The following is a 20,674-nucleotide window of genomic DNA, read 5'->3' as shown; positions in this document are numbered from 1 at the left end:
CAATGGCTTTCTCCTTAAACTTATTGTTTCTCCTCACTGTCTGATTTATTCTTCCATCTCATATGTAACCTGATCGTCACACTTTTTTAGAGAAACTTATACAGAGAAATGACTCATTTATCCACTTACTCCAATGTGCATTTGTAAGATTTCTGATAGTTGGTCTTAAAATATCTACAGGGTTGGTGATGCAGAAAGAGAAAGGCACAGATAGGATGGCAAATCTAATTGCTTTGAAACCCTGCTATAGAAAAGAAAACAGAACAAAAAGACAGCTAAACTAAAACAAAACAAAATTTCAAAAACCAGCCTTAGCTTGTGAATTGCTAATATTGACTGTGCTGCACACCATAATTTCTACTTATCACAGAAGTAAATGGACATACAGATAAGACAATAATATTACTTAGGGGCAGTCCTATTTGTATTTAACAAGTTGACCTTTCTTGCCGTGGAAGACAAGATTAAAAACAGAGAAGAGTTGTTTTTAGGGTCCTAAGTCAGTCTGTAGTTGATTAATTAGTAGGGTGTCAAACAAGTGCCTAAAAGCAGTTTATCTTTGGAAGACAGCACCATTGTTTCAGAACAGAAAGAAAAAAGTAGCTTGATCATTGGCTTATGCCATTTCCTTTGACTTTTGAGTTTATTCTATTTAACCCTCCGCAGTAAATCTTTAGCTGCATTGACAGCAGCACTCTTACTTTGCATACAGTGTATGAAGACTGTGGATGTTAATTTTATGATCATAATACTTTGAACTTGTAATTTTATATTTTATACTTCTGATATACTTTTGGAAACCCTGGTGTCACAGTGGTTAAGAGCTGTGGCTGCTAACCAAAAGATTGGCTGTTGGAATCCACCGGGCGTTCCTTGGAAACCCTGTATCAGGGCAGTTCTACCCTGTCCTGTAGGGTCACTATGAGTCGGAATCCACTCGATGGCAACGGGTTTTTTTTTTGCTTTTAATATGCTTTTAATGAAGGATGAGCATTTAAAAAATCACCTTTAAGAATGTATATGCTCTGAGATCTTAAATCCTGACACCATTATATCTTTTTGTATTCAGTAGGCTAACTCCCTTCAACAGGGGCTGTCCCTCATCCCTATTGTGGGCCCATGTTGAGGGACTTAGCATTCCCTTTCTTAACCCTATTTTCACCTATTTATAAATGCATACATTACAGAGGGCTTGAGTTCTATGCATGTAAAGCCAATCTTCAAATAGGCATGTAGTCCTTGAGAAGTACGCAAGAAAATGAGCAATTTCACTCTGGACCGCAGAGTGAAATCCTGAACCAAAACTGACAGATTATCTCTGGAATTCTGAAGCTGAAATTAGCATGTTATTATTAGCTAATAATATTAGCATATTATACATAAGGAATGTGCTGTATGTCCCTCTAAAAATTAATAAACCATTTAGGGCAACTTTTAAATATGGCATGGTGGCTACTTTTTAATTCATTTTTTGCTGTAGCATAAATGAAAGGTATATATCTGTAGTGCTTATTCATTTAAAAACCAAACTCCATAATTCTGAAACACAAATATTATTGTAATTTTTCATGTTGTTGAGTAAAAATAAAATACTATTTCAAACCCCGTTAAAGTATGGCTTTCATTATTTATCATTCAGTGGCTTGCTCTGAAGTTGCTATACCCACTCCTCATTTATTGGCATGGTTAGGCTCTGAAGACCAGGTCTTTACGGGAAAATGGCATTAAGTGAAAATGGCAGTTTTTTTTTTTTTTTTTTCCATTCTCAGATCATGCATTTCTCCGATATATATATATATTTTAGGATAATATGATCATAGAAATAGTAACAGCTAAGATGTACTGATGTTCACTGTGATGAGTCCAGTTATGGATTATTCCTCAGCGGAGACGGAGGCTTAAGGGAGACAAAACTGAATAAAGCTGGGCTGCGTGACTGGAGGGCCCACGGCTTACCCACTTCACCTTCCTCCTGTGCTGGGTCAGAGTTTCCCTCGTGGAGCCCCTTACAGGGCTCCACTGTCACTCCTGTAAGCTGTGCGTTCACGATCCTGGAGCCCACTCTGCAACTCTGGGCCTGGCGAGTCACGAAGGCTCCGCGGCACCCTTCGAGGGCGTTGGGACCTGCCCACACATCTGGCCCCACCAAGATAGAGGCTTTGGGCCTAGTTTGGCACACTTTGGGATGTTATTAAACTTCCAGGCATTTCTTGCGAACACCCTCTCCTATACCTCTTTCGTTCCTCTCTTCGACCCTACAGCCATTTTGAGCTGGAGGGCCCCGGGCCACATGGGAGATGGGAGCTGGGAGCCCAGAACAGGCACCCGCTGGCTCGGTGCTAACTGCCCATCCGCTCCGAGGCCGTGGCCACCGCGGAGGCCGGCCTGGCAAGCCAGCTGTACCAGTACCCCTGACAACTGGAGGGACGGAAAGGGTGGGGCGGCGCGGCCCAGCTTCCCAGAGGCCTCCCGGAGACCCTCTTCGAGGGAGAGGACGCTCTGCAGCTCTTGCCATCATGCCTGCGACCTTGTTCATATGAAAAACGGTTGGATATTAGATTTTTTACTGTTGTCTTAATTTCTAAAGGTCAGGTAAGGAGTCAGTTGGTAAGTGAGGAAAAAGGTGTACTTAGATATTCGGTGGGTGCTTCCACAGTCAGTAGGTATTGAGGAGGTGCAAGGAATAGCTAATTGGAGTATGAAAGCTTTTTAGCTGTTCTTTTTAGGGAAAACCTGACGTCCTAGTTATCTGAAACAAAACCCAGTTATCTAGTGGTGCTCAAACAGAAATACGATGAGTGGGTGGCTTTAACAAATGAAATTTATTCTCTCAGAGTTTAGGAGGTTAGAATTCAGGGTGCCAGCTCTGGGAATGGCTTTCTCTGTGGGCTCTGGAGGGAAGTCCACCTCTCTTCTGAGCTTCTGCTTCTGGGTGATCTTCATGTGGCTTGGCATTTCCTCCCATCTCTGCTCCCTTGTTTGTTTCATGTTTCAAAAGAGACCCATTCCCAAATGGGATTATAATGACAAGCATGGAGGTTAGGATTTACAACATATTTTGGGGGAGTGTAATTCAGTCCGTAACACCTGGGTGATACATTTTTACAACCACTTAGGTTATAAAGTAAACATAAGCTTTAAGAAAAATTTAAGTGTTCTAAATTTCCAACTGATTTAAAAGCTAGTAACATTTCTGCCTAAATTTGTGACACATTTATGCTTACAGAATGTTCACTTTTTTGGATATTTTTCCTATTCAAAATGACAAGAGTAGAAGAAAATATTAAAACATTTGAATTATGGTTGGCTGTTCCTTTCCCAGCCCTTATCCCTCTTTGATATTCTCAACCAGCATCTTTGCCAAGGTTCTGACTCATTCCAAATTTAGAGTTACAGGAGCAAATCAGTGAGGGAGGAACACAAATGATTATATTAATTACATCATTAGCTTTGTCTGTGTTTACTAAAGAATTGTCAAAAACAGAGGTAAATTACAACAGATATTGAAAGCTGTACCTCATCTGCAGAATGTCTTTACACATTTCACAACCAGGTCCCCTGGGCTTGAGGCAGGATCTGCAGTGATCTAGGCATAGCTCCTGAAGTTAAATGAGTGTTCCTAGTAAACCTCTTTTGGATTCGTTACTGATTTCCAGTTTCCTTTGATAAAAAATCAATTCAGTGAGCTTAACTTTTGCCTGCAGAAATGGGTTTGGGTCTCCTTTTGGCTCTGCCTTACGCTGTTCACTTCTATAAAGCTTGCTCATCATGGCGTGATATTCCTTCGTATGACAAAGTCAACTTTACCTCTAAGATATAACCATTCTCACTTCCTGTAGATTTCCCACATGTCTTTTTTTGGCCAGATACTTTCTGTTTCTTTTGTATTATTGTATTTGGTGAAATTTTACTTCTGAACTGACCTATAGTATCATCGAGAGTAAAAGGAGCATTAATATACAAAAGAATAGACAAAATGATTCAGGCAAACCGTCTTTCTAGAAACTTACTGAACTGTATTACTAATACGTTTGATGTCTTAAAATCCCCACCTAGGTTATCATAACCTTGTCACGGTAGTCCAAGGGTGGTGGTGGGAAGAAAGCAGTCAGGAGGAAGAGCAGCTGGATAATTATTTATTCCTTTGCCCATTCCCCATGGCTAAGGTATTTTCCTTGAACTGGTTGTTTTCTGAATTTTACCATCTCTGTCTCTCTTTTGGCAATGGGAAAATGCATTCTCCTCATCTAGTTCCTTAAATGCTGATGAATCTTTGCTTGTAGATCTGATTGTTATTTCAAAGCAGGAAAAAAAAAAAAAGAATAGTAGTATGTATATGTGGTGTACATCATGTAAAATGGACATTACTTGATTTTATTTTTTTTAAAAATAGACCAGTGGAAGTAAGACATAAAAGTAAAATCAACAAGACTTAAACATGTATTGCAAAATGAGCATGGTTATTATTAAGTATGTGGTTGAATGGGGTATGAAGATTTCAAATATCTGCAGTTTTTTTTTTTTAATACTTTCTTTTCAAGTTAAGTCCTTAAAAACCCTAAGCTTAAATATTGTGTACAGTATCTTTTGTTGTCTCAGCAAATACTTCATGACATTCCGGTTATTGGATATGAGGGAAAACTGGTTGTGACATCTGTCAACACATTGATTTCCAGGGTTGATGCAGATGGTCTGAGGTGATCCCTGGTCTCCCTCACCACCTCATTTGTCCCCCTTCCAAAGCTACCTGCTAGTTCAAATGAATGACCTTCTGAAAGAAGACCAGGAAGGGTATTTTAAAAGCTGTTTTCCCTTGTTGTAATTTCTATGTATGTTCACGATTTATTCAGAATACATAAATCTATAGAACAAATATACAAACTATTTTCTAGAAGCAGTATAGTGAACAAAGAGGCTTGCCTTGACCTTTGGAGTCCACATACCTGACTAATTCGTTACTTGCATTGTGACTTTGGTAAGTCACTTTATCTTTTCAGCCTTAGTTTTGTCGACAAGATGATTTGATGAGATCTCAAAGGATTGTTGCAAAGACTAAACATGTTCACTAAACAAATGTTTGGGATACCAACTATGGGCAAGGCTCTATTCTAGGCATTGGAAATACAGCCCTGAACAAAACTGATATAAATAAATAATAAACAAATAAAAAATAATTACAATATAATTAATTTCCTCTTGGTGATTGCATTCAAGTTGAGGGAGGTAAGCAATAAGCAAATAAATCTATATACAATACATACTTTGTCCGACGATTATACCCAAACCCACTGCCGTCGAGTCAATTCCGACTCATAGTGACCCTGTAGGACAGAGTAGAAGTGCCCCATAGGGTTTCCAAGGTGGTAAATCTTTACTGAAGCAGACTGCTACATCTTTCTCCGCTAGAGCGGCTGATGTGTTCGAACTCCTGACCTTTTGTTTAGCAGGTGAGTGCTTAATCACTGTACCACCAGGGCTCAAAGTGAAGAAAGTAAAGACAATAGAGAGTGCTAGGTAACGGGAGGATGCAATTTTAAGTAAGGTGATCAGGAAAAGCTTCACTGAGAGGGTAATTGTGAACAAACATCTAATCCAGGCGAGGGAGAATTATTTATCAAGGGGAAGAGCGATCACCTTAAATGTGGTAATTTGTGTATAAAATCTTAGTATAATTGCTGGCTTAAGTACAGTGAGTGCTTTGTGAGTGTTAGCAAGTATGACTGTTATAATCTTTTAAGAAGAGATTTTTGATACGAAATTTGTTGTTTCACTTGCAGTAAAAGATACTAGAAACCATGTGACTGAGTTGTTGCTACAAATATTGGGTTGTTTCTCTTTTTGTCATGTAAACATAATTCAAAGAATAAATCATGGTTTCAAAATCTTATTATCAGGAAGACAACCTTATTGTTCCAGATACATTTTTCCCCAAAACATAAAGAAATATTATTCTTTAAAAAATTGGGATAGAAACTACTCTTGATAAAATTGATACAGAACTGATAAAATAGGGCTTTTTTAATACTAGAAGAGTCTTATAAAACACTTAAAAGCTTGTTTTTACCTTATTATATCAAGAAAGGTAAAAATAGACGAGCTTGAACCGTTCACTTTTATCCGTCTCGAATTTCATGGAGCATCCAGAATGATGCATCTTTCCCTTCAAGTGTTTATCCATCACTTCCAGACAAGTAGTATATGAGGCAATAAATAACAGACAGCTAGAACAGGAGAAAACAGTTTTTTAATGCCTTGTGCTTAAACTGTCACTCTGGCAGGAAGTAATAACTGAATACTGCATTATCTAAGGCAAGGTAATAGACTGCTTCCTTTCAGAGGCAAATTACTTTGGGATCTGCTGCCTTACTCTCAGAAGCCAGGGTTTCCTCAATGAAAGACTGGAGTTGTGAGGTTTGATGTGAAGTGATTGGCTACTGAATGCTAATGATTTACACACTAGAGAAGAGCTACCCTTGAAACTTATGGTCATCATTAAATGAAATGTTGTGCCATATGCTTACTTTTTCCTTACGAGAGGCAATGGGGTGCTTTATAAAGAGCATAGTCTAGGATCTAGCATGATTTGCTACTTGCTAGTTATATGATCTTGGGTAAGTTAGCTTATTTTCTGGGATTCAGTTTCCTCGTCTGAAAAATGCAAATAGTAATGAATGCCCAAGCTTAATGTAGTTGCTAAAAGGATTAAATAATGTGTGTAAAGACCTGAACCTTGTTTTTTGATGTGTGCGAACAAGTAAATGTTCACTACTTACAAATAATTTAAAGATTGTCAAGTTACAAAATAAATATATAGGTGTTAAACTTTTGAGTTTTAAGAATATGTGTTGCAATTCCCATTCCTATGGAGGGCATCCAGGAAATTCTCGTTTCCTCCTTTCCTTAGAATATTTTTTTTGTTTTAATCATACGTAGTTTGTGGTTCCAGAAGCTTCCATCTACACAAATCTTGTGTGTCAGATGTCTAGTTTTAAAAAAAACATCTGGTAAATATAAGAGAGCAGAGTTGTGGATCAACACTCTTGTGCACGTAATAAGTGTTGGTTGGCATAGTTCAGGGCTATTTGAGTGTTAGCATTTTTAAATGTTATGCTATTTTTAAAATATAACATCTACCCAATTGAGTAATTATACTTTGATATATAAAAGATCCATTACTGAATATGTCCTACTCTCAAATACATTTTATTTAGAATACTATTCCTGATTTACTTGCTTTTGAATATTAGTCATGACACTTTCCCCATCTGAGCTGCAGAATATAAGACTTCCATTGGCCCTTTAGAGAGGCAGTTATTACTTTGGTCTATAAAATTTTTTTTTTTTTTTTATAGTAGGCTAAGGTGGGCCAATAAGCAGAAAATGAAATTAGTTCTTGTGTCTCTCCACTTTTTAATTTCTTTATGGAGGATGGATATATTTTTTTAAGGTGATAAAGATTTTTTTTTCCACTTTTTACTCTTTAATAAAATAATTTTGCCATTTTTCTTGATGTGATGCTAACTTTAATTTGACAGTATTTATAATAGCACTTCAAGTTGTTAGAGAAGCACCCATTGTCATTTATTGCATTTATTTGGGACTTTAATCACTTTACAAGTGTTTAGTTAGCAGAGTTTTATAAAATCAAACTGTATTAGCTTACCTGTGTTATGAGGATTTTGATATTAAATGATATTTATAAAATATGGCCTTGGTACAAATTGTTTTATTCTACAGATTCCCAGTATCACTAATCTTTTGAACATATAAACGTTTGAAAATTTTTGTCTTAATTCTCTGATATGTAATGGTCTTCTAAGTCCGGTGTGCTGTTCATTCTGTAAGTGTGTCTCCATCTTGAACACCAGGTATAAAATCATTGGCATCATGTGGACATTGGATTGCACTTATCCATTATTAAAAACTCAAACTCTTATTTTCAGAATAATTAGAGTTATTTGAGTTGCTAGTCCTAAAAGGCAAGGAGCATTATTTCTTCTTTGTAGTTCTGAAAGTACATTGTTAGTTGTCACCAAATCATTTTTTAGCATTATCTACTCAATGGCACTGGGTATGGGTTAAAACTTACTTACTTTTTCAGACTACCAGCCATTGAGTAGGGTTATTGGGAATTAAGAAGGTTATTTGAAACTCTGTTACATTTTGATGTTCACATTGCTGTTATTTACCAGGGGACACTATATTCACTTTAGGAGGTCTTTTCCTGTTGAAGACTTTTTCATATGAGGTCTGAGGGAGTGAATGTTCATAGGTAGAATGATCTAGATAATATCTTCAAAATTTCATTGCTCTGAAGTTTTCTGATTTAATGGCCAAAAACTCAAATTGCCCCTTTTCACTGTCTGTGATATTCATACCATGACTAAAAATCAACCAGTAAAATATTGAAATGCTGGCATTTTTTTTTTTTGTTACAAAGCCATATTGTTTTCATAAGACAAAACTAATCTGAAAAAAAAAATTCGTGTTGTAAGAAAAAAAAAACACAATAGCATGGAAACCAGTTTTTCTTAGCCTAAATAATCAGAAAAGTACTCAAAATTTATATATAATATTTACTGAAAAATATATATATGTGAAAAATGTCTGCATATAACAAAGTAGTTAGGTAATTTATATCCTACGCATATGCCAAACATTAAAAAACCTTTAATAATATTTCATAAGATTTTCTCATGATGGAGGAAATGTTCAGAATATAATACTATGTTAAAAACTACAAACTATATATTCATTTTGATACTAATCTTTGTTTAGAGAAATAAACACATGTACATACATATATATGTATATATTTCAGGACTTCATAAAGTCCAATTCTACCTGATTTTCTCTGCTAATGCTATTTTGATTTTTTCAAATTTTGTTTACAAATACTATGACTAATGGACCACAACTACCACAGCCTCCATCAGACTGAATCTAGTACAATTAGTTGGTGCCCGGCTACCACCACCAACTGCTCTGACAAGGATCACAATAGAGGGTCCCGGGCAGAGCTGGAGAAAAATGTACAACAAACTTTTAACTTACGAAAAAAGACCAGCCTTATCTATCTAGCCTGATAGAGACTGAAGAAACCCTGAGAGTATGGCCCCGGATACCCTATTAGCTCAGCACTGAAGTCACTCCTGAGGTTCACTCTTCAGCCAAAGATTAGATAGGCCCATGAAACAAAACGAGAGTAAAGGGGCACATCAGCTCAGGGGCAAGGACTAGAAGGCAGGAGGGGACAAGAAAGCTGGTAATAGGTAACCCAAGGTTGAGAAGGGAGAGTGTTCACATATCATGGGGTTGGTAACCAATGTCACAAAACAATATGTGTACCAATTATTTAATGAGAAGCTAATTTGTTCTGTAAATCTTCGTCTAAAGTACCCAAAACCCACTGCCGCTGAGTCTATAGCAACTCATAGCGACCCTATAGTATGTTAATTAAAAATAATAATAATATGACCTGATTGCAAACTGTCTTATATGTATTCCCAAATATCGATAATCTATTGAACTTTTTTTTTTTATTATTGAACATGTGAAAATTTGAACATCTTTATCTTGGTGTTTTTTTTTTTTCCCCCAGGGGTGAGATTTTTTTTAAATAATTTATTTTGTTTTGTTGTTGGAAATATACACAGCAAAAACATACCAATTCTAGTTTCAACATGTACAATTCTGAGACATTGATTACATTCTTCGAGTTGTGCATTTTCACCTTCCTTTTCTGAGTTGTGTCTCCCCCATTCTTTTATGACCGATAAAAAAAAAAAAATTTTTAATAAATAATCAAAATTGGGATTCTATTCTTAAATTACTAAATATTCAAAGTGCTCATGTTTATTTCTTTAGGATGAAGAAATAAATATCAGTAAAATACATTAGGAGTTGTGTTTTCAAAAAAAATTATAGTAACTGGATGATGATTGAATTTCCTCAGATAGGTTGCCTTTTATTGCCATGCAGATGAAATCTAAATAAAATTACTTGCTGTGTGTCTGCTTATTAAAATGTGCAGTATGAGCTTATTGCATTATTTTAATCAGAATGACAGTGTTTTAAGGATTTTTTGCATGGCCCTCATTTAGTAAGTAATTATAGAGTGGCCTGGTGGTGCAGTGGTTAAGCACTTGGCTGCTAACTGAAAGGTCAGCACTTCGAACCCACCAGCCACTCCATGGGAGAAAAATGTGGTGGTCTGCTTCTGTAAAGATTACAGCCTAGAAAACCCTATGGGGCAGTCCTACTCTGTTCTCTGGGGTCACTATGAGTCAGAATTGACTTGAAGGCAGTGAGATTGGGTTTTTTTTTTTTTTTTTTTTTTAGTTTATATCAGGCTCTTTGATAGACCATGGGGATAATAGGAAAAAGAAGAAATTTTTTTCTGCTGCAATTTTACAATACAGCATTTTATTATTAATATAACAGAAGTATATCTAGAAAGCTGTGGAACGAAAAACTCACACTCAGGCTGCTTGTCAAGGAAGGCTAAGCAGAGTGATGCTTGGGGACTGACTCTGAATGTATATGAGTCAAGGATGGAGAAGAGGGCAAAGGTCACTTTTTGCAAAGAAAACACGTAAGCAAAAGTGTAACTATGGCACTAGGAGAACGTATAGAAGTAAGATCGGATGTTTTAGGAAAATTGATAACTTCATACCTAGAGTATGTTGTTGTTAGATACCCTCAAGTCACTTCCAGCCTATAGTGACCTCGGGTACAACAGAATGAAACATTACCTGATCCTGCGCCATCCTCACAATGATTGTTATGCTTGAGCCCATTGTTGCAGCCACTGTGTCAATCCATCTCCTTGAGAGTCTTTCTCTTTTTTGCTGACCCTCTACTTTGCCAAACATGATGTCCTTCTCCAGGAACTGATCCCTCCTGATAACATGTCCAAAGTACATGAGACTAAGTTTCGTCATGCTCGCTTCTAAGGAACAACCTGACTATACTTCTTCCAAGATGGATTTGTTTGTTCCTCTGGCAGTGTATTCAATGTACTTCTGGTGTATTCAATATTCTTCACCAACACCATAATTCGAAGGCATCAGTTCTTCTTCTGTCTCCTTATTCATTGTGCAGCTTTTACATGCATATGAGGCGATTGAAAATACCATGGCTTGAGTAAGGCGCACCTGAGTCTTTCAAGTGACATCTTTGTTTTTAACATTTTAAAGAGGTCTTTTCCAGAAGATTTGCCCAATGCAATACGTCCTTTGATTTCTTTACTGCCACTTCCATGGGTATTGATTATCTACAAGTAAAATGAAATCCTTGACAACTTCGATCTTTTCTCCATTTATCATGGTATTGTTTATTGTTCCAGTTGTGAGGATTTTTGTTTTCTTTATGTTGAGGTGCAATTCTATAGTATGAGCACAGTCAAATGAGGAGCCTGGCGAAATAAGATAAACATATAAAAATAGGCTTTGTATATTAACACTGTATTCACAAATATTGGTGAAGAAATTTTCCCACATAAACAAATTTTTAGTAAATGTTTTGGAGGAAAATGTTAATTTTTGATAAAAATGTATTTCACTATTTCTTGGCCTCATTTGAAAAAAAGTATAAAGAATTTTTTTTTCTTTGTTTTTCTTCTTTTGGAGTTGATATGATTATAAATATCTATTTTTATCCTCCTAATATAATTTTTTTAATATAATACAATCATTGGTGGGTAATACAATCATACACTCCTGGACAATTTATAGGGTCACTATGAGTTAAAAAAAAAAAAAAATTTTTTTTTTTTTATGAGTTGGAATCTACTAGATGGCAACAGGTTTGGTTATGTTTCCTTTCATATGGCACCAAATTGCTCTGATTTTTATAGTTCTTATGATTGCTCTTTTTGGCCTTTTTTTGTTTCTCCCCTAGTAAGGAGCCTCATATGTATTTCTAGTAGCCCTTCTCTCATGTAGTACCTTTAACTTAATCAACATTGGAATTGTGGGCAACTGCTTTGGGTAGTGAAAAATCCTTTGGCACATGTTTTCTGGTTCTATTAATTAAAGTTGTGTGACGGCACACCAAAATCGAAACCAAATCCATTGCTGTCAAGTTGATTACAACTCATAGCAACATGTTAGGACAGAATAGAACCTCATCTGCATGGGAGAACTGGACAATGAATAAGGAAGACCAAAGAAAAGTTGATGCCTTTGAACTGTGGTATTGGAGAAGAATATTGTATATATCATAGACTGCCAAAAGAATGAACGAATCTGTCTTGGAAGAAGTACAACCAGAATGTTCCTTAGCTGCAAGGATGGCGGGACTGCATCTCACATACTTTGGACATGTTATCAGGAGGGATCAGTCCCTGGAGAAGGATATCATGCTTGGTAAAGTAGAGGATCAGTGAAAAAGAGGAAGACTGTCAACAAGATGGATTGACATAGTGGCTGAAACAATGGGTTCAAGCATAGCAGCAATTGTAAGGATGGTGCAGGACTGGGCAGTGTTTCATTCTGTTGTGCATGGGGTCACTATGAGTTGGAACCAACTTGATGGCACCTAACAACAACAACAACAGGATTTTCAAGGCTGTGAATTTTTACAGAAGCAAACTGCTACATCTTTCTCCTGTGGAGTGGCAAATGAGTTTGAACTGCCAACCTTTTGGTTAGCAGCCGAGCGTTTAACCACTGCTGTGTGTGTGGCATTACAGCATACACTAATTCTAAGTTTTTTTGTTTTCTTTTTTAACCTCTTCACCTCCATAATATAAGTTCATTTATTATTGAGTTTTTTCTTTTCTGGAATTTTCCGTGTCATGTAGTAAACAGAGAAATCGAACTAAGACTCAGGGATGTACGGGAGCCTTTTTGGCAGGAACTTTGTCATGGGTTGAACTGTGTCCTCCAAAAATATGTATCAACTTGGTTGGGCCATGATTCCCAGTATTGTGTGGTTGTCCTCCATTTTGTGATTTTCCTATGTGTTATAAATCCTAGTCTCTGCCTGTGATTAAAGAGGATTAGGGTGGGATGTAACACTCTGTTCAGGCCACATCCCTGACCCAGTGTAAAGAGAGTGTCCCTGGGGTACGGCCTGTACCACCTTCTATCTTACAAGAGATAAAAGAAAAGGGAAGCAAGCAGAGTTGGGGACCCCTGGGAGTAGAGTGTGTCCTTTAAACCTGGGGTTCCTGTGTGGAAAAGCTCCTAGGTCAGGGGAAGGTTGACAAGAAAGTCCTTCCTCCAGAGCCAACAGAGAGAGAAAGCTTTCCCCTGGAGCTGATGCCCTGAATTTGGACCCTGTGCAAATATAACTTTCTCTTTGTTAAAGCCATCCACTTGTGGTATTTCTGCTATAGTAGCACTAGATGACTAAGACAAGCTTCATGACCTGATTGTGTACATCTCTAGCCAGCTTTTTGTGTTCAGTGACATCATGTTGGCAGCTTGATATTAGCTGTGACAGTAGTAATTACATAATTGCAAAAGTTACCAATCAGGGTTTTTCCTCCCAGAGAAGCTGTGGTTAAATCTTTAACAGCCAGCACATGCCACTCAACTTTCCTTTCTTCAGGCTTTTATAACTGATTCTTTGGTTCGACCAGCCAGGAGAATATAGACATTGTGTATTGTAGCACAGTGATCTCCAGCTGCTTTTGCTGTAAACCCTCTTAGAGAATTGTGAAAAATTCTGTGCCTTCTTCCATATTTTAAAATTCATATCAGCACTTCCCATCATAAGTTTTTATTGTGGCAAAGGATTAAAAAATGTCTGGCGTATTGTTAATATTGCCATTAATTGTATCCAATGGAATCTAAATATCATAATAATTTGACAGTATCGTCCATGTAAAAATACTTAAGCACATTCTTTAACAATTTGAAGACATGAATCATTTCTTTTTCTTTTTTGAACTCATATTAGCAAGTTGTTGTTTAGTAGTCCTGAAGATATGTACTTAACTTCACTCTAATATCTCTCAGGCTGCCCTTTTATAACTCATCCCCTGCCCCTACCCTCCCAGAATGCCTTGTTACTTTTACCCGTTGCCACTGAGTTGATTCCAATTCACAGAGACCCTATAGGACAGAGTAGGACTGCCCTATAGGGTTTCCAAGGCTGAAATCTTTATAAAGCAAAACTGCCACATTTTTCTTCTGCAGAGTGGCTGGTGGGTTTGAACCACTGATCTTTCAGTTAACAGCCAAGTGCTTAACCACTGTGCCACCACGGCTACTCCTTGTTAACTTTAAGTCTTTAAAAATTTGTTAAGAGGAAGAGAGAATAGTATATAGTCTGATTCAACCTACAAATGCCAGAGCCCTGTAGCAGCACATCTCAGTCATGGATGCCCATCAGAATTACGTGAGGAGCAGCCTAGTTTCCCAATCCTGCTCTTAGTCCCTGCTGTTAACTACCTCTCCATAGATAATGTGTGTTGCAGGGTGCCCAGTCAGAAGAATTGATTCCTCATTACCTCTGCTTCAGAGGAGGGGGTTCAAGGACTCCCAACCCTGGAAGGCTGTGTGGTCCTAAGGAGTCCTGGCAGAATGTGTCTAACTAGTCACCCCTCCTACCTCCACCTTTCCCAATCATTTTTACAAAGGCCAGGTCAATGGAGGGCCAGGGCTTCCACCTCTTTCAGGAGGAACCTTATAAAATGGGCTTCTCTTCTTTCCTTTCTCTCTCAGCCTTGACTCTGGAGGCCAACAGACCAAGCCAAATCTGCAAGAGTGCTTGTGGTCACAGGGACTGCATTCAGAGCCAGGATTCCCAGGAGGGTAAGGAGAGAGCCTGCCTGGTTGTAGCCAGGGTGTCTGGCCCTCAGGACACCCACAGCCATCAGCTTTCCTAATGGAGGGTGGAGCAGGTCTTTTTGTCTGCGCATGCTGGACTTTACATAATGAGTCTGAGGCATAAGAAAGACAGTGATAGGGCCTGGCATTGCTTGCTGTTAGTACATGATTGAGGTGACGCAGTTCTTCGGTGTGTAGGGGAGGACATTCAGACTTCAGCCATTGAGAGCATGGGCTGATTTGATTTTTTGTTCTGCTAAGAAAAAAAAAAAGAATCACCTGAGGAGGAGCTATTAAAAAAAAAAAATGCTGAGATATCACGTCTGGCCCACAATCTATATTCCGCCCCCCCCCCCCCCCGCCAATCTGGATCATCTGCACAGGGTTTACAACAAGCTCCGTATGTTTCTGCCTCCCTTTCCAAGGGTCAAGAACCACTGTCAGAGATCTCTTATTATCTGGATTACTTGTTTCAACTAAAAAAAAAAAAAAAAATTGCATGAGGCTGTTACAAAAAAATACCATTTTAGTGATTTGAAAATAAAATTAAAGAAAGAAAAATGTTAATTAATGATACTGTGTACTCATTCAGTATTTATCTAGTGGTTCTTATAATGCCAGAGATGGTTCTCAGCCAAAAGAGTAGAATGCCTGCCTCATGGAGTGGCAATGGGATGGCAGTAGGCATTGTTGAAGAGAGACAATAAACAAGTAACGAAATAGGTGAATGAGATCATCATAGATGCCAAAGCATGCTTGAAGAAGGGAAAAGAGAATGACCATGACATTTTTACTATAGAAGATTAGAAATTTTCCATACTGATATGGTGTCTTTGCTATGCACTGCTTTTGGCAATATAGGTATCGAGCATGCATGATCAAAATGAGAAGCCAATTCCAAATGCTTGATATCTAGAAGTTGCAATATCATATCGCTATTAGATATAACAGTGAAGTCACAGAGGAGGCTTGATGATTGCAGACCCTTAGACCCTGTACCTAACAGGAAACAAGATACATAATAAAGAATACACGGAAAGAAGACAGGGCAGCATTGGAAAGATTCTTATTTTATTCTGATACAGACAGCGGAGATGTCCCTTTAGCTCAGTTTATAAAAATGTATCAAATTAGGGTTAGCACCATATTAGTTCATCATGTATTTTTTTCTATTTTTAACCAAATATCCACTTATATTAAAAACAACTTTAATAAGATTAATTTCTTAGCTAATAATTTTCTAGTGTTCATTCATTTATTCACTAAAAAAATGTTGGTATAGAATAAACAAAGATGAATGATCTAAGATTTCTGCTTCCAGAGAGCTTATAAACTGAGGAGGAATATGTAGTATGTATTCAAACCTTTCTGGCACAAGATAGAATATGTTTATGTAGGCATAAAAGGGGCATAAATAAAATGTGATGAGAATTCAAAAATGGAGGTGCTCACTTCCAGTAGGAAGGGCCAGGGAAAGTACCAGAAGAGGCAGAGACTGAGGATAAACTTAAAAGGATATTTGTAGATGGAGATAGCAGCCAAGAATGTAAAGTAGTGTAAGTATGCACTTGGGAAGGTGTACATCTATGTTTAAAAAGCTATACTAGGCCACTGTTGTGGGTTGAATTTTGTCTCCTATAATAAATGTCCTATAGGGTCACTATGAGTTGGAATGGACTCAATGGCACTGGGGTTCTGGGATAATAAATGTTGAAGTCTTAATTTTCTGTACTTGTGAATGTGATTTTATTTGGAAATAGGGCATTTGCCGATGTAACTAGTTAACATGAGGTCATACAAATCCAATATGACTGGTTCTTGTAAGAGGAGAAGAGACACAAAGCTAGACAGACACCGAGGGAAGATGACCATGTGTATGTAGAGGGAGACTGGACTTAGGTTGCCACAAGTCAAGGAACTCCTGGGGCTACCAGAAGCTGGAAGAGAGAAGAAAGGATTTTCCGCTAGAGCCTTCAAGGAGAACAGGACCTTACCTACACTTGGAAATCAGACTTCTACCCTTCAAAACTATGAGAGAATAAATCTCTGTTGTCTTAAGCCATGTACTTTGTAGTACCTTCTTAAAACTGTCCTGGGAAAGAAATACAGATACAATGACTGGAGTGCAAGAGGGATAGTTTGAAGAACATTAGGGAACTTAAGATCTCAAGTAATATCCCCCAAAAGGAACCTGAGACCTTCCATACAATGATTTTTTTCCCTAATGGATGCAGATAGGATTAAAAAATGATGACTGCTTCCTGTTGTTTTTAAGCAAGGTTTGCTAAGATATTCGCAAAGATAAGCTGTACATCTGCAAAAAGACAGGAGAACAAATGTCATCTGTAAATTCTCTATTAAAAGCACCTATTGCATAAACATTATGCCTGTTTTAAAAGTAAGTAGTAATTAAAAATTGGAAACCCTTGTGGCATAGTGGTTAAGTGCTAGGGCTGCTAACCAAGAGGTCAGCAGTTCAAATCTGCCAGGCGCTCCTTGGAAACTCTATGGGGCAGTTCTACTCTGTCCTATAGGGTTGCTATGAGTCGGAATCGACTCGATGGCAGTGGGTATATGTAGTGGGTATTTAAAAATTATGTCTCTGAAAGAGTATGAGAGGGACCTGTGATTAGAGCTGCAACGGGTTGCCATGATGGGACCACTTTCTGTCTCATCAGGAATGGAATGAAAGGACTGGGACAGTGTCTCTCTCCCCCTGCCTGCTCACAGAGGCTGGGTTGTAAGTGAGAGCAGCCCCTGCCCCCTCCCTGATTGCAGAAAGAGCAACTTCCACTGTCTGCCAGGTTCTTGCAGAAAACAAACAGCAACTTTAGGAATCAGGTAGGAAGAGTGTGAGGGAAATCTGGGTATTACTGGGTATTCCATTTAAACCAAAAAAACTCAAACTCACTGCCGTCGAGTTGATTCCAACTCATAACGACCCTATAGGACAGAGTAGAACTGACCTCTAGAGTTCCCAAAGGGCACCTGGTGGATTCGAACTGCCAACCTTTTGGTTAGCAGCCATAGCACTTAACCACTATGCCACCAGTATTCCATTTAGGAAGGAATAAATGAAGAATGAAACTCATCTCAGTGTCTTGTAATTTCCACGCTGTTGTAATAAACAATTGGAGTACAGTGTGGCCGTGGCAGTCCCTAAAACAAATGGAGCCAGATTTTAGTGGACTTAAATGTTAGACTAAGGAGTTTTTGTTTTAACCAGGGCTTGAAACCAGTTCTTCTCAGTCAGCCATGGCTGATGAAAAGAAAGCAGAATGGATCCAAATTTGTAAAATGTGGGTGTACCAGAACGATAATTGGAATAGAAAAAATTACGGTGAGACGCCCTGCTAAAAACTCAGTCTCCTTCCTAGAAAATCAGGGCAGTCTGCGCACTGCCTGGCAACCAAATCTCTTGACCAACGAGTGGAAAACCCAGGTGCCTTGCTCAAAGATGGCGGCTGACTGTGTCGCTTTGAATGTGCATTGCTCTCCACAGTCCTGGCAATAATCCAGTCTCTTGCATCAGGCTGTCCAAAGGGCTCACAACATCTGTTTTGAATCTCCCATTCCAGGGCTTTGATCCATGATTTTTCCCATTCTGGTTATTGTTTGGGCACACTCACATTTTACAAATTCAAGTCTGTTCCGAATTTGCTGCATTAGACATGACTGAACTGGTTCAAACCTGTTTGAAGCTCTGGTTTTAACAGATGAAAGACCTGAGGAATTGGCAATTATTTTTGTTCATGTTGTTGTTGTTGCTGCTGCTGTTGTTGTTTTAATTACAAGAATGACTTGTTCAATTGTGTATTAAGAAAAAAAAATTATGTGGAAAATGGATTGGAGGAAAAGAAACTTAACAATTTATGCCAGTGTAATTGGTAATATTTTCCCCCTTATGGTATAAAGATAGTTTTCTAATTTTCAAAGATAATTTGTTTTTTAAAAGATTTTCTTTTCACATATATATTAGAAGATCTTTGTCGATTTAAACATATTTTTTGACAATGCCGTCATAAGTTAAATAGGTGTATTTTCCAATATCAATCTAAGAGAATTTCAACCTTATATACTGTGACTGGAATATATAATTAATGCATATATTAAAGGGAATTACATTTTAGGATGGATTCATAATGGTATTGCCATCAAATTTTATAGATCAATGGAGATTATTAGACTTTCTGGAGCCATGGTTTTCTTATAAAGACCTTAGGTAAAGAGTGAATATATAATTTCCTTTTGCTAACCACAAGGGTATAGATAGTGGATGACATACAATGCAAGCTTTCATTTTATATTACTCAGTGTGGAAAGGAATCTGAGAAGCTTGCCATATTCCTGTATGTGTTCGTTTCTTAATGAAAAGAATTAGAATATGGTATTTCAACAGCCCTGAAAAATCAGTTTATTTATCAGCATTCAGCTGAGACACACCACATAAAATGTCATAGTGGTTTCCAACTAAGTAAAAAAAAAAAAAAAAAAGATAATCACAATTACTGGAGAGTTATAAAACAGACAAACAAAAACCTGGAGCAGGGTCCTTCAAAAATTCTGAAGCAGTCGTTCGCTTGTGGCCCTTGGACTCTGTGCTTTTTAAATGCCAGGTTTGAGAACCACAGTTATATTAGGTCATGTGGCAGTATCAAAAAGAACAGAGGATAGGAACTTGCCCTTTCATATTGCATCGTAGTTTGGCCAAGAGGAGGCCTGGTGGTGCAGTAGTTAAACGCTCGGCACTAACCGAAAGGTTGGTGGTTTGAACCCCCTAGCCACTCCATGGGAGAATGATGTGGCAGTCCACTTCTATAAAGATTACAGCCTTGGAAATCCTACAGTGCAGTTCTACTCTGTCCTATAGGGTCGCTAGCTATGAGCTGGAACAGACTGCATGGCAATGGGCTTGCTTTTTTATTTTATGCCACCAGAATGCATGAAAAAACTAAATGACATTTACAGAGCAAGTGCATGATGAATAAAAATTAATATAAGCAATAAAAAAAGAATATAAATTAGAAGAGTGAGCCAAGTAGTACGACTTCTCCATAGTTTGTGAACTCATTGGCAGAAACTATCTTCTATTTCTTTTGTATTTTTTTCTTCACCTAAAGCCCTTGTATGATGTTTACTACACATAAAATGTATCACTAAAGCTGAAAACTAACAAGAAGTTATCATTTGCTTACCTTCACCCAGATGCAAAATGTTTATGTGATTGCAAACCCAGTGTAGTAATTTACTGGGGAGCATTGTATGGGGGTCTCAATTTGATTCTAGTATAATTAGAATTGAATTTATTCATCACTGTTAAATTAAAACATTTTTATCAGCAACACATTATGGTAGCATTTTGGTGTTAATACTGACGTCTTTTTTCTAAAAGCTTTTACATATTATTTATCATTAAATATTGTCTGAGTGTATGTTTGGAGACCCTCGTGGCTTAGTGGTTAAGAGCCACGGCTGCTAACCAAAAGATCAGCAGTTCAAATCCACCAGCCATTCCTTGGAAACCCTATGGGGCAGTTCTACTCTGTCCTATAGGGTCACTATGAGTTGAAATAGACTCAACGACAATGGTTTTTTTTTATGGGTTTGGGTGTGTATGTTTATACAGTCCCCAATAACCTTGAAATGTTGTAATGTTTAAATAGTTAAAGAAATCTAAAAAATATTTAGATTACAATACCAAGTTGGAAAGATGTTTTATGGCTACATGGGTCTCAGCATCATTGTCCCTTTTTCTGTTGGTTACCAGGAGTCTCAGAGATAAATTTTGTCTTCAGTTGTAGTAATTATTTTGTAATTTTAACAACTTGATTGTGTGCATGCCTCTTAACATGCAGAATCACAAACCATTTTTTGTGGCAAATAGTACGCCAAAA

At 37.7% G+C, this 20,674-nt stretch overlaps 1 protein-coding gene across 16 annotated transcripts in view; it reads left to right on the top strand.

Annotated features, from left to right (window-relative positions):
* NAALADL2 (N-acetylated alpha-linked acidic dipeptidase like 2) overlaps positions 1–20,674 on the top strand; it is a 1,621,055-nt gene that overhangs the window by 203,961 nt on the left and 1,396,420 nt on the right. For 4 of the 16 annotated variants that reach the window (XM_049867801.1, XM_049867799.1, XM_049867802.1 and 1 more), the window contains one exon: positions 14,676–14,765. The exons of 7 other annotated variants lie outside the window; for them this stretch is intronic. Coding sequence is in view for 5 of the 9 variants with exons in the window: in XM_049867791.1 (XP_049723748.1) it covers positions 14,600–14,765 (166 nt within the window). In the remaining 4 variants the exon portion in view is untranslated. Of the gene's footprint in view, positions 1–11,809; positions 14,766–20,674 lie in introns of those variants that run through there. 5 more of the 16 variants (XM_049867792.1, XM_049867790.1, XM_049867791.1 and 2 more) reach the window with 4 other exon arrangements.

This window comes from Elephas maximus, chromosome 23 (genome assembly GCF_024166365.1).
Source record: "Elephas maximus indicus isolate mEleMax1 chromosome 23, mEleMax1 primary haplotype, whole genome shotgun sequence".
Taxonomy (NCBI): Eukaryota; Metazoa; Chordata; class Mammalia; order Proboscidea; family Elephantidae; genus Elephas; species Elephas maximus.
Note: the sequence above shows the minus strand (reverse complement) of the source record. Positions and strands in the feature narration are given on the sequence as shown.